The 13,633-nt window shown below is 43.5% G+C and overlaps 1 protein-coding gene across 4 annotated transcripts in view; it reads right to left on the reverse strand.

The window, feature by feature from the left end:
- Nucleotides 1-2,384: 2,384 nt before the first annotated feature.
- Nucleotides 2,385-13,633, reverse strand: part of FKBP15 (FKBP prolyl isomerase family member 15) — a 52,098-nt gene continuing 40,849 nt past the window's right edge. For all 4 annotated transcript variants that reach the window (XM_090022126.1, XM_090022125.1, XM_090022124.1 and 1 more), the window contains 10 exons: nucleotides 12,989-13,160; nucleotides 10,299-10,435; nucleotides 9,805-9,960; nucleotides 8,826-8,978; nucleotides 8,267-8,359; nucleotides 7,557-7,667; nucleotides 6,775-6,882; nucleotides 4,175-4,959; nucleotides 3,492-3,585; nucleotides 2,385-2,888 (listed from right to left, as the gene is read on the reverse strand). In XM_090022126.1, coding sequence (XP_089878252.1) covers nucleotides 2,808-2,888; nucleotides 3,492-3,585; nucleotides 4,175-4,959; nucleotides 6,775-6,882; nucleotides 7,557-7,667; nucleotides 8,267-8,359; nucleotides 8,826-8,978; nucleotides 9,805-9,960; nucleotides 10,299-10,435; nucleotides 12,989-13,160 — 1,890 coding nt within the window. In that variant the 3' untranslated portion in view covers nucleotides 2,385-2,807. The remainder of the gene's footprint in view (nucleotides 2,889-3,491; nucleotides 3,586-4,174; nucleotides 4,960-6,774; nucleotides 6,883-7,556; nucleotides 7,668-8,266; nucleotides 8,360-8,825; nucleotides 8,979-9,804; nucleotides 9,961-10,298; nucleotides 10,436-12,988; nucleotides 13,161-13,633) is intronic.

A 13,633-nucleotide genomic window follows, 5' to 3' on the forward strand; every position in this document is an offset into this window, starting at 1 on the left:
GTGGATTTTCCATGATGATATTAGTTTACATTCTGGTCTAACTGGGAATGAGCAAAGGGTGACCAGGGAATAGTTGTAGCACCAGCACCTCTTGTATTCTGTGAATGGGGCTGGGGAGCTGGAGGCAGGAAGGTGGCACATGCCTTAACTTCTAGAACTCAGCCTGTTAAGAGAAGAAACAGTACTCTTAAGCTCAGCAGAATTTCCATAAACTATTACAGCAACTGTGTCGCTTCTCTACTCTGGATACAACTGAGTAGGTTCCAGTTTTGTAGCAGCTTCCTGAAAAGGAGCCCATTTCTCCAAGAAGATATATATAAAAAGAATGAGTGAAGTTGGTTTGATTCATGACTAAGCAATGATATTTACCAGCATCTACATACATCAGCAACAAGTCAAAGTGGAGCCACTGAGATTGGGAAACATAATTATTTAATTGCACTTTATTTTTCCAAGAAATGCAATGCAAATCTTCAGGGTTTATCAAAGACATGGCATGTGTTAGTTAGTGCTGCTTCCACACTGGGAGTGTTTCTACAGACACCTGACTAAGACCACTCTTAGATGCATTTAGGCCATCACAGTGATGGCCATACAAGGAAAGCCCTAAATTATGATCTGGCTCTAAATATTTCTTCTGTACATCAACATTGGACTTTCTTGCTGAGAGCAAGGCATTAACCTTGAGTTATGTGCTAAACATTTATACTTTAATACATTAAAGTTTGTAAACCAGCCAGTCCTACAGTTTTAGAAGAGTTTGGCTACTAGTCACATTTCTATTCAATAGAGCATTGAGAATTTATCACATTGCTATCAATCACATTTTGAACTACATAGATTACCTGCATTTTACAAAAAAAGTGTGTTTCTTGGGATGCTTCCAGATCAAACTGACTCAAAGAAGTTGTGGGAAAAAATATCAAGTAATCACAGAACCTAATACCAGTGTAAAAAGAGTTTCTATTCCATTTGTAAAATTTAAGAGAAAATGTGTTTTTATAAGCATTTGTTCTCTCCCCTACAGTATCTGGAACTCAAAATACTAAAGGAGAGGGTTAGTGCAGAAGAACCTGGAAGTGAAAGCATGTAGAAATAGGACAAGAATGAAAATTTCCCAGCTGAGTAAAAAGATGAGTCATTTTTCATTCTTTGTGTTTCAATTAGATTTAAAAAGTCTGCTCCAATAACCCAAGGTATCTGGAGTGAACCAGGTTAAATTACACACCAATATATCCTAACCAATAAACACTTAATTTATGCTACAATCCTGCCACCTGTAGCAGCAGAGAAAAAGGCACAGGAGACTGGCAACTGACTGCCCACAGTAAACTCCCTCCTCCTGTCTAGACAGGGAGTCCATTAACATTATGGTGGCTGTACTGCTGCTGCTGAATTCCCAGTGCAATCCAGCAAAAGAACAGACTCCTCAGGTTCACCAGCATCACAGGCAGGACCCACACATGGGAACAGAGAAATCTTGCTAACACTCCTCTGTTCAGAGTGGTGACAGTTACCTTTGGTGAGGCTGTGAGGAAGGGCCAACAGCAAGGGGTTGTATGGCTCAAGGGCTTCCTAGCGCCATTTTGCAATGAGGATAAAAGGGGTAATTGTGGTGAAAGTGTGCCTCAACAGATCCAGCCACACCACTAGCAAACCACAACGTGCAAGAGGTTAACAGTCAACACTGGCCACAAAATCAAGTTAATACTTCACAGAACTGGGAGAACAGAGGCCTGGTTTTGGTAAATAGAAGGCTTTTCTTCTGCCAGGTCTTTTGCTTGGGGATAGGAATAGATTAATGATGCTGCCCAAGCCTATTGGGATGACACCCATAGAAAGATAACCTCCATCTCAGGCTTTGCCTTCTGTTAGCCAGCATGCTGCCCCACTATGTGGGGAACTGGGGATTACTCAGTTCATACTACTCTGGACACACAGGGACATACCATAATCTTTCACTTGTCACTTATTTTAGTAGCGGAGCTGCAGAGGATTCAACTTAAAATGGTAAGCGCATCAGAGGAGCCTTTGATAAAACATTTACTAGAAGTTACATCTATGTTCTAGAGCACTACTTTAGAGCTCAGACCACAGCCTTTTAAAGCTAAATGGAGCTGTAACAGCACACAGCCTGTGCTCAGCAGCACCCGTTTGTGTTCTACCGTTCTGAATGGTCAAGAGTTAAAGCTTGCATTCCTCTGACTCCTTGCTGTTTTCAGAAAGGCATATGCATGGTAGCTGTAGCTTGCAGTCAGGTTACAGAATCAGTGTATTTTATTTCATGTGTTTTGAATTGGCATCTAACTGTTTGGTGAGCATGTTTGTGAAGACCCAGTGGAAAGTGCCTGTGATCAAGGATTTAGGCTGACAGCCCATAGATCTCTTTGGAATATTTGTAGGTTTAATATCAATTTGGGGAGAGAAGCAGAGATTTTTCTGTCCTATTCTTAACACTATCTGCAGACTTTCTTTTCTGAACCTGTTTACAAAGTTCATACTTGTGTATAAAAAGGTTACAATAAACAAATCAATGGTTCACACCAATAGGACAGCAATATGAACATGCAGTAAGACTGGTTGGCTCTTTCAGTTAGCCTTGGCCTATGGATGAGCTCATCAGGCCAGAGATCAGGTCCACATGACCAGCAGTGCTAATACAGTCATTTGCTTATCCTGTCTGCAACACAGAGTTTGTCCGATCTATTCCCCGTCTCAAGCATACACAGCTGGTAAGTGCAACGTGCTCAAGAAGAGGCCATATGCTAAAAGGAAGTTCACAGACTACTCCCAGATCTTCCAGCTTTTCATCCTAACCAGTCCAGGTCATCATCGTCGTCATCATCATCCCCAAAGAGTGGGGTTGGGGGAGGGCGCCCTTTCAAGCTCTGGAAGAGCAACCAGAAAGCAGTGTTAGGTTATTTGTTTTCAGCAGTTCCCAAAAGGGTCTAGTTTCCAGAAGGCTCTGTGTAAAGGAGTCACTGTAGACACTTTGGGAGGCAGCACCAAGAAACATCATTACTGACTGTCTTCCTCTACATGGCATGGTGGATCAGAGATGTTAGATCAGATGGGGAGGGTCTGAAATCCCAGTAGAAAACTAGGGGACCTTAACATCTCCTAAATCTCCCTTGTAGTAGAACCCCTTCAATAGACTCAGTTACAGCACCAGAGTTTTGAACCTGGTGATCTTAATACTTTCTTGGCTGACAAGCCAGCAAACAGGAGGCTGTGGGTTGCTATTTTTGCCTATGCAGCTAATCCTTTACACACCTGTCCACAGGTTCAAGTGTGGACAGTTCCCAGTTGAGTCCCAAACTCTGGTCTCAATACAATTAATTTGGATTAACAAATGCAAAGTGCATCAAAAGCAAAACTCTGAACTATAAAAAGAGAGAAAGGAATCCCTTATGCCTTGAAACTTCTTCCAAGAACAAGATGAATGGTTTCAATCATTTCAATGGTTACAGAAAACAAACCTAAATTCTTACCACTTCCTCCTCATCTTCCTCTTCAGGTGGAGCTCCAGGCTTTACTGATTTATTGGTTGCAGCTTTAAACAAGTCATTGTTGTCCTCAAAGAGGCTAGAAGAGGTTAAGGGATTAGAAGCAGCTAGTTCTCAGGGTGGAACAGAAACCCAAGATTATTCTCAAGTGCAGACAAATCAACTTCCAGACCCAACACTCAGGCAACCTCAGCTCAAGTTTGCATGGCCACTGATGTCTGAAAACTAATTGAGGCTATGGCAGTAATGTAAAGGGGTACCTAGGCAGCCACAAAAGATATCAGAGAACTTTATAACCACTACTATTCCCAAGTTGGCAAAAGAATCTACTGATTCAGCTAAAAGCAGTCTAGAAGTCATTCACAAAGGACCCTGGTCATAGTGGTTGCAGAGATGCACTAGAATTTCAGTCACCACCTTTTTTCAGTTTGTTCATTAGTGGTGGTGATAGTAAATTCTAGACAAGGCTGGACATCGGCAGCATTTTAGCATCTATTGTCCAGACGTGTAAGGTCAAGCAATACTTAGATGGCTGGCCACTTTCTATAGCACAATGTCCTTACTTCTGGGGCAGCTGCACAAGCCACCAGCCAGTTGGGCCATTAACCCACCCATTTATATCTGGTCTGCATGAGCAAGAAACCAAAAAAAAAGTTACCACAACCTACCTAGAATCCTTTTGCTTGGGGCTGGATCCCTGCTCTTGAGATTCTGTAGTTTCCTGGTCAGTCTTGGCTGGACCCTTCTCTGCTGTATTGGGCATTAAGTCAGAAACACTGGAATCCTTTTCAGAGCTGGCTTCATTTGGAGTTCTGAGACAACTCCCTTCCTCTTCACTTTTTAGAGGAGAGGGCTCCAGCATGCTTATAGGCATGCTATGCTCTGTACTTGGTATTTTCAAACACTTAGCCATTTCCACTGTTTTTGGCTTAGTTTCTATAACAGGGAGATCTGGAATTTCTACCCGAGCAGATGCTTCTCTTGTGGGACTGCCTTGGGGGGCTATCCCAGTGGGAGCACCTGCCTGCCTTTGCTCATCTGATACAGAGTTCACATTATCCTCATCTGCAGGCTGTCCAGGAACCAGCAGCACTTGGTCAGGATTAGGTGCCTGAACTGATCTAGAGGAGGTTTGCTCTTTATGTGCCTCTAGGATCTTCCCTTCCGATGCTGCACCACTCTGGGTCCCGTGCCCTCCTTCGGGAGATCTGGGAGAGGCAGCAAGAGCAGCTGATTCATGTGGGTGGTCAGACATCACGCTGTGCACTGCTGCTTCCCTCACCTCAGTTATGCCCATACTGCTCTGTGCTAGATCATGCTGGACAGGACCTTCATGGTCTTCTTTTGCTTTCAGTGGATTTTCCTGCTTCCTCTCTTCTGTTCTAGGTTCCTCCTCTTCACTGTTGCTTTCTCGCCTCTCTTGTTGTCTGTTGAGCAGCTGGAGAGTTACAGTCTGGAGAATCAAGTGAAGCCAGCAAAGAAGTATTATTACTAGAAATAAATTATTGTGCATGAATATAACAGCTGCCATTTAACTGAAGAAAGGTAAATTTTTTGATGCTTTGTGATACAGATGAGGATCATCCAGCCAAGTGGACTAACTGGGACTTTCCTGTCAACTCTGATGAGTCCAGCATAGTAATATCACTACTTTTAGCAGCTGAGTTAGACAGCTACCTTCTGCAATACAGCATGGATTCTATCCTGCCTGACTTGGAGCACCCCTACAAGGCTATGGTTTTAGGTGGAAATATGGAACCTAGACAGTTGTGACTTAGCAAGTATGACCTGGGTGAAGTAAAATTAAACTCAGGGCTTGGACATATATTTACACTGTAACAAACAAGGAGCAAGCCACACAACAAACACTTAGGTGCCTCAAACCCTGGGTAAACTTACCACAGGAACAATCTGTAGTAAAGATACACCAGCCTAATTAGGGGTGTGTGCTTTCATCCCAGGGTAGCCATGTGCTGTAGGCAGAAGGTAGTATGTGCTCCCCTGCCATCTAGCGACGAGTTGCTGTAATAGCAGCTACTGTAAGGAGGTGCTCCTGAAGACCTATTCAACTGTTGGGATGCCAATATCATTTTTGTCAGTGTAAGGGTAATATTAATTACCCCAGTGTAACTGTTTTGTCCAGTTTCTCATTTCCCCATTCAGCTACCAGACAATACCATCTCCCATTACATACCACAGGCTGGAAAAGCAAAGGCACTCACTCCCCTTAACCATCTGTACTTCTAACTAAACCAGGGTGCACTTCAGGAAAGTGGGAGATACCTGACCTTCCCCTCTGCCTACACAGGCTGTCAAAAGCAAGTCAGGCAGATGTCCATCTGTCAAATTAGCTCACTGAAGAAAGGTTACTTTTCATCTCACAGCTGCTACCTTGTTCAGGGCCGAGGTAAACTCCCATAGGGTCAAATGCCATGTTTAAGCAGTCCTCTGAGCTCCTTCAGCTTCTGCAATTCCAACCCCCCCCTTTATTTTTTGAAAGGGGTCACAACTCAGCAACTCTTTGTCCAATTCCCTTTTCAATAATTCCAAATCTAGGTTGAGAGGTGTAACAGCAGCAGCAACTCGCATGGAATCTGAACAGGGGCAAGAATTAACATACAGTGGAAACTATTTCAGTCTTTAATTGTTGGAGTTGTCACTCTCCAACAAAACAGTTGCCAAGAACTTGAGACTAATAATATGCAACCCTTGTCTAAGGGGACTTGAAAGTGACTTAAAAAAAAAAAAGTCATCCCCAGCAGATCCAAGTGGGAAAAGCAGGTATGCTAGGACAATGGGTTTTGGGGAAGGAATTTGGAATGGGCTGCTTTTATTTTATGGTAATCAGCAAAAAGTAGGACAGCAACTCAGTCCCACAAGCTAGGTGCCCCACCTCCAAAACATATTTTCATACGGACTCCAACTCCTCACATGATGGCTTGCTCTATCACTTGGTACTTTTTACATGGCTTGTGCTCCATCTTTCTTAGACATATTTCAATCCTCTGTGCTTTTTAATCCACCTCTAATCTACTATCCTTTCAAAGCTCAATGAGGTTCTATTAAGAGCCTTGTCCTACTTTCCCTAGCAAGGGGCCTGTGTATTTCCCTGTCCTTCTGCTGCATCTTCTCCCATAATTGTAACGTCCCCTTCTATCCTAGAAAGTGACTATGCTTCACACTTATGGACCTAGGCTAAAAAGACTGGAGCTATTTTGACCACAGCCTCACTCTTGCATTAATGGTTCATAATTCATATCTGCTGTACCTTAATGGTGTTCATGACAACACCCAAAACAATTCTGCCACTGTAGGACTCCTCCAGCTCAAATTCACCTCGTAGAGACTGAAATACCCCATTCATGATCTTCTTTACCTGAGGAAGAAAGTGGAAAGTCAGACCATTTCTAAGACAGGACAAAACTCAGGACCACAGGCTTCTCCTTATGCAAGAAGAATAAACCCAGTTTTGTTTTAAGAGACTGCACCTTTCATATCAAGTACTGCAGGTCTGGAAATTGGTTAAACACATGAAATGTCTTGGGGGTGTAGGATGCGGCATACCAAGCATGCATACCAGCCTCTGGCTTTTTTACTATTCATTTAATCCAAAAAGAGCACACACCAACAGCAGATGTTTCCTCTGCCTGACAAAGAGGTTTTAAACTTGGAAGCTTGCTAAGAAATTTTTTTCCAACTATCTGTGTTGGTCTAATAAAAGATATCAGATTTACCCAAAGAACCGTGTCTGAAACACCTCAAGAATTTCAGCATGTATAATGGTTCAAGAGGAAAGGGGGATATAATTCCAAAGCCAGGATTCTCCCTCTTATTTAAGTTTTAATCTAGTGTTGAGCGAGTAAAGCTTCATACCAAAAGCCCTATAAAGAAGGGAAGATAAGCAATATTCCACAAGATCTAGTCCTTCCTTTTGGTAGATTTCCCACTGCCAGATAGAACAAGACACTACAAGATTTTCAACGGATAACCCTCCACCCACAGAGAATAGAGCTCTTTTCTGAAGAAGTAACACTGGCTGGTCTAACTCACTTCTTCTATGAAGTCTGCAGGCTGAGGCCTGTCTTGACCTCTCTCAAGCTTCTGGATGCGCTCTTCATATTGAGCCTTCAGGGTGGCAACATGGGCCTGCAGGGCTGCATACTGCCAGGAAGAGAAGGAAGTTAGACCTATTCTACAGCAACATTTCTCAACCCATGGGTTGTGACACAAAAGAAGTGAGTTGCAAGAATATATGAAAGCATCAGGAACAAACTTTAAAAATAGGAGAAAAACGTGGGAAACCATGGGTTTTTCCCTGTTGGCTGGCAGAGTTCTAGCCTGAAAGGGGCAGCTTGGGGCTCTCTCTACCCCACACACCTACTCCCTGCTGCACACACTGGGGGGCTGGGGAGGCAGGGGCACTAGGTTGGGACTGGCCAATGTTTACAAATGGGTCCTGGTACAAAAAAGGTTGAGAACCGCTGCTCTAGAGGACCTCACATTTTGCTGCCATTGTAGTCCTGCTCTGAACAGTAAGCAGAAAGTTGGGTTAGCAGTTGCAGTCCATTTACTGCCATGTCAAATATCTTTACAATTAATGAGCTTTAAATACAAGCTGAAGGTGTGGGGTGCGCAGCAGCTGGATCCCATTATTTGGCCCATAAGCATTACTGGAAGCAACAAAAAGTTCTCCTTTCCTACCAGTGTGCTGTGCCTGCTCCTTTAAAGGACAGGTCCTGCTACTAGGAACTGCAACTTACCTTCTCACTGACAGGCCCCAATTGTTCCAATTGCTCCTGGAATTCAGAGAGTTTCTGCTCCTCAGATTCTCTTGAGTGTTTTAGAGTAAGGAGCTGAAATAAAACAAAACCAATTAAGTTTGTCATCCCTTTTCCCTGTTTCAGCCAGTCCCAGACCTTTCCCTGCTTCAGAGGAATCAGTAATGGTCAGCACAGTAGTCCAAGGAATAGCTACAGAATTTTTTTACTAGCCAGTTTTGGTCTGAAGTTGGCATGTCCCCTTTGCTGTGCAGAAAGCCTGCTAATTTGATGACAATTCTATCCTGCTAAAAACTCAACCAACCTGGTGCAAGAGGAGCCAAGTCCACAGAAATCCTGCAGCCAGAGACAACTGCAACTCTTCTGAGGAGTAGGAAATCGAAAGAATGAAGCACCCAGAGCTGGTAAGAGATTGTCTGTTTCATGATTCCCCAAAACACCATTCACACCAACAGCACTGAGGAATGTGGTGGAGCAAGAAGTGTATGTACCAGCTGTTTTTCTTCTTGCTGTGTTTCATTAGTAAGGGATGAAAGTTTACCTTCTCTTCCAGCTGGATGACCTTCTGCTGTTGAGAGTCTCTCTGTTCACACACCTCTTGATACTGTCGTAACTGCTGCTCCTTGGCAGAGGCCAGCATGCGCTCACACTTGGCTTCCCACTGGGACTCCAGCTCCATCTGGACAAGTGACAACTACCCAGGGAGAGAGAGACACTTGATGCTTACAGCCACACCCAAAAGCAGAGGATATTGTGGGATGGGAAAACCCTTGCATCTGTGTCTATCATTCCAGAGTTGGTACTTCAAATCCTGCAGTATTTCCCTCTACCCACTTCCCTATGCAAAGCAGTTTCAGCATCCATGTTCTCCAGGGCTGTTCTGCATATCTGGCTCACATCTCAGCCCCTGGCCTCACCATTTTCCTCTGGCTATGTGAAGGAGCCCCACTCACCTTTTACCTCTACCAAGAGGTAGAATATTGGTCAACTATCTTCTTTATTTCCCACTGACTTTTTAAATGGACCACCAATTTTCACAACTCCCCTGGCCGTGGTAGACTCCTCTTAGCTTACTTCCAGAAGCGTAAGTATTCTTTGATCAGTGTCACTTGGTCTGTCAGGCCAACCAGAGGAAAATTTTGCTTCCGAGAGAACATAGGTTGCTTCCATCTTCCTACAGCCACACCAAGACCCTGCTGCAGATCACAACCTACTGGTTGTAGTCAAATGCCTTCTTTTATAACTGCCTGGGTCACTTTTTTTTCTTATTGGACTCAACAGGAAGACTCCTAGAGCTGAAGGTAGAGCCCACAGACTAACAACATGGTTTAATGGATATGCAAAGGGGAGGCATTGGATACTATGTGCTAGGTTATATTAGCCTCATTAAAAGTAAAACAGGAAGTGATTTATTTTACCCACTGAGTAAATGAAGCATTCATGTTAATCTCTGATCTAGAGTCAACGGAGTTTGAGTTACAAGTCATGTAAACCTATCTGCTAGAGAGTACCTTCCTCACCTGCTCTGCTGCTGCTTGGTCAGTTGATGTCCGAGCCTTTTTCAGGAGCTGCCGAAGCTTGTCCAGTTCTTCCTGGTAGGATTTACGGATCTCATCCATCTCTTCCTCTGCTTGGCCTCTCTCCAGAAGGGATTTCTTTTTCCTCTCTGCAAGGTTCTGGAACATATAGCATGGTATATAAGACAATGTAAGGCTGTTCTCTCCTTGGGCTCTGTATTTGCTTCAGTGGGGGATTCTCACCAATGTAAATAAAATCTAGATATTAACTAACTATCTTGTTGCTTAACTATTATATACTACTATTAATATATTAGGTGCTTTAAAACCATGGAGACTTGTTCTCTAATCCAACATTCCCCACTATAGTTGGCAGGTAGGGTGAATTCTAACATGGCAACTCCGTCTCAAGTGTCTGCATCAAGAACACTGGATTAGTTTCCAGCAGCCATATGGAATGCTGCATCACCTCCGATAGGCTGGTACCTGGGACATACCTTTTCCAAATTCTCCTTTTCTGCTTTCAGGTCTGCTAGCTCTTCCTCCAGCACTGTAACTTTCATCTCCAGCTGCCTACGGCTCTGCCTCTCTGCCCTGAATTTAGTCTGAGTGTCTTCAGAAACTTCTTGGAGTTCTGCAAAAAACACATACTATTTTGGTTTGAGCACTATATTTCAAGGTTAATACATCTGAGGAAAAAGCTTACAGCATACAGCCAGATTAGAAAACAAAAGGATTTAGATGCTGCAGAGGGAAAACAGAACCTGCTAAACCTCTTGTATGGGGGTAACCCCAATTTCTTTGAGTAGGATTATTGGATCTCCATATTATTTTCAAATCTAAAATATTCTCACCACCAGTGAATGCACCAATACAATTACAAAGGTTTAGTCACGTCTCAACAAGGGTTAAAATGCATCAACTCTCCACACATTCTTTTCCTGGGCTCGCTTCTTGGGCTAGCTTCTCAGAAGGTCTTACTGACCACCTTGTGCTAGATGGCTCGTATATAGAGTCAAACTTATATTTTACTGAGACTCCCAAGAGGCATAACTATCTTTGTGTGGCATTCCTTGGGCCTGAACCTAAGGAAAAAAAAAAGAGTCAGATAGCTACCCCAGAAAGAGTTAAATATGTAGAGCTCACACAAAGGGAATAGCAGAAGAAAAAGAAATGCAGCTCAAATGAAATCATGCAAACTGCAGTTCAGTGCTCCTTGCCCCAAAGGAGGGGGAAGAAACTGAACACATTTTCTAGAGTTGGTCAACTCTTTTCTGAGCCCACTGCCCTCATATAATTTCAACTTCAATAGTCTTTCAATTAGAAACAGGGCACTCCCTTACAAGTTTTCTTCATGGTACATTTCTAGGTCTTTCATGGAAGTGCTTGTGGTCCTGAATTCAGATGGTATGCACCCATTAGCTGTGCAGATACTACAAAGTGCATTAGCTTGTTTACAGCAGTATTTGTAAAGTAAAAGTATAACTCTTCAGCTAGGATGGAGAGAAAGTGTTCAAACCGGCCAAGTTAAATGACCCAGAAAAAACAGATTTAGTCTCTGTGATTAGCTACTTAGTGACTTAAATAAAATTACCATGTGACCCAAACCTGTATCTGTGTACAAAGGACTACAATCTGACGTAGTTGACTACAGCAGAACCAAACAAGTTGCAAAACAGATTCTTACTGGACTTGGATAGCTGCTGTCCTATAATTAGCCCCTTGCTGATTAACACAAGGGACGTGGGTATTCTCCAATAATCTGAGCAAGGCTCCCAACCTGTGGAAATCAGGATGGTCTCCCAACTTACAGGAAGATCACCAGTAAAAATTAAAGAATATTTTCTAAGCATCATAAACCTGAAAAACTCAAGCATGTGATTTACTAAATATCCCAATACTGTAAAAATATTTGGGCACTGAATAAGGATGAGCAATGCCTCGTGGAGTTAAGTGGAAGACACCTGGGAGCTAGCTGTTTTAAGGAGAAGTTTCTGGCCAAGAAAGAGTGATTCAGGACTTTTGCTCAAAGCTATTCTAATCCTGCCACCTTGATGCCAGAACAGGACTTGAACATTGGCTTACACACCTCTATTTTTTTATTGCTAGTTTTCAAACGTACTTTAAAGTCTGCCAGGGAGCCTACCGAAGCCAAAACAATCAGAAGTCATCCTAAGGGCTAACAAGGACAGGAGGGGGTGTGTATCCAACTCCCAAAAGCTGCCAAGAATGAACGTTTCATCTAAATGCAATACATAAAGCCAGAACATTGTGTGTTGTTCTAGGATGGAACACTACCAATCCCTGAAGCATCTCTCCAAATCCTTTGAGATAAGTGGTATATAAAGTTCAAGTTGTCTTTGCTGAAGCGTAGTCGCATGACTAACGTTCTGGTCTTCAGCAATCTTTGGGAGAGCCCATCACTCAATGGATAAAACTTAAAAATCAAGCCCTATGCCTTTTGGTGTACCTATTTAAATCTGTCTTAGCTCTGAAACCAAGAGTTGACATGTGGTAAACTGAATGTTGCATAAGCAGGTACCCTTTCACAGAAACACAGGAGTAGGGTCAGAAGGGACCTTGTAGATCTTCAAGTCCGACCCACCGCCTGGGCGGGAGAAAAGACTGGACTCAAATGACTCCAGCCAGGTAGTCATCAAGCCTCTTCTTAAAGATCCCCAGGGCAGGAGCCAGCACCACTTCCCTTGGAAGTTGGTTCCAGATCCTAGCAGCCCTAACTGTGAAGTAGTTCTTGCGGCTGTCTAATCTAAATCTACTCTCTAATAACTTGTGTCCATTGTTCCTTGTCATGCCAGGGGCACCAGGGGAAACAGCATCTTCCCCAAACTCCCCTGGTCCCCCCTAGTGAGTTTATAGACAGTCACCAGGTCCCCCCTCAGCCTTCTCTTGTGAAGGCTGAACAGGTTTAGGCCAACCTAATGAGTCCATGGATTGGCATGCAGCAGGCTAAGAACTGATTTGCCCATACAGCCAAACTCCATCTCTCAGCTTGGGACTGAAGGAACCAAACGGGGAGCTATGTCATAGTAAATGCCTGGGCACATTTAGCAATGAAACCCACAGCCACTAAAGTAGTTACCGGTCACCCACCACCCACACAGTTGATCCTCAGACAGAAAACAAGGCTGTTACCTAAGCAAAAGAACCAACCTCCACAAGTCCTTACCAGCTAGCTGTGCTTGCAGTTTATTGAGCTGCACCTCATGTCTCTCTGCTTCCTGCAGGGCCGAGGTCAGCTGGCTGCGCAGATCCATTTCCTTCTTTTGGTGAGCTGTCAGTTCCAACTGCAGACGGGAGACCTGTGCTGTGGCAGCAGCCAACTCCTCTGCAATTTTGGCCTGTAGCACAGAACCAGGGAGGGAGGCAAAGAAAAGAGCATATTAAGTACTTGGAGTGCCTTTAGTGGTGTCTGAGAAGTTTGCTCATAGTGCACAGCTAATAAGGTGCAAATGCCCACATTCATGCCTAGTTTGCATGAACTAGGTGGCAGGACCGCATCTCCATTAGAGATGGAACATTCACCAAATTATAGGCTCAATAATGAAATGCTGCACATTGATCCAATGTCCACAAGCAACTCCATACTAGCATTAGGAAAGACCTGGTGCCATCCTTTACAACTTTGTGGACCCTATTTGAACACATCCTCCCTGACTGTAGAGGATTTCCTATTTTAAGAGGGCTACCCAAAGCTGGCAAAGCCTCATCATCAAATCAGGTTGAGAGAAATCACTTAGGAAAGTTATTTTCCATAGAAATTTTACATTCACAAACTACTGAGGTACTTTCCCCTAGGTGACTGCTTTTCAGG

The sequence above is a fragment of the Crocodylus siamensis genome, chromosome 11 (genome assembly GCF_052110815.1).
Source record: "Crocodylus siamensis isolate JL-2025a chromosome 11, ASM5211081v1, whole genome shotgun sequence".
In the NCBI taxonomy this organism is placed as follows: Eukaryota; Metazoa; Chordata; order Crocodylia; family Crocodylidae; genus Crocodylus; species Crocodylus siamensis.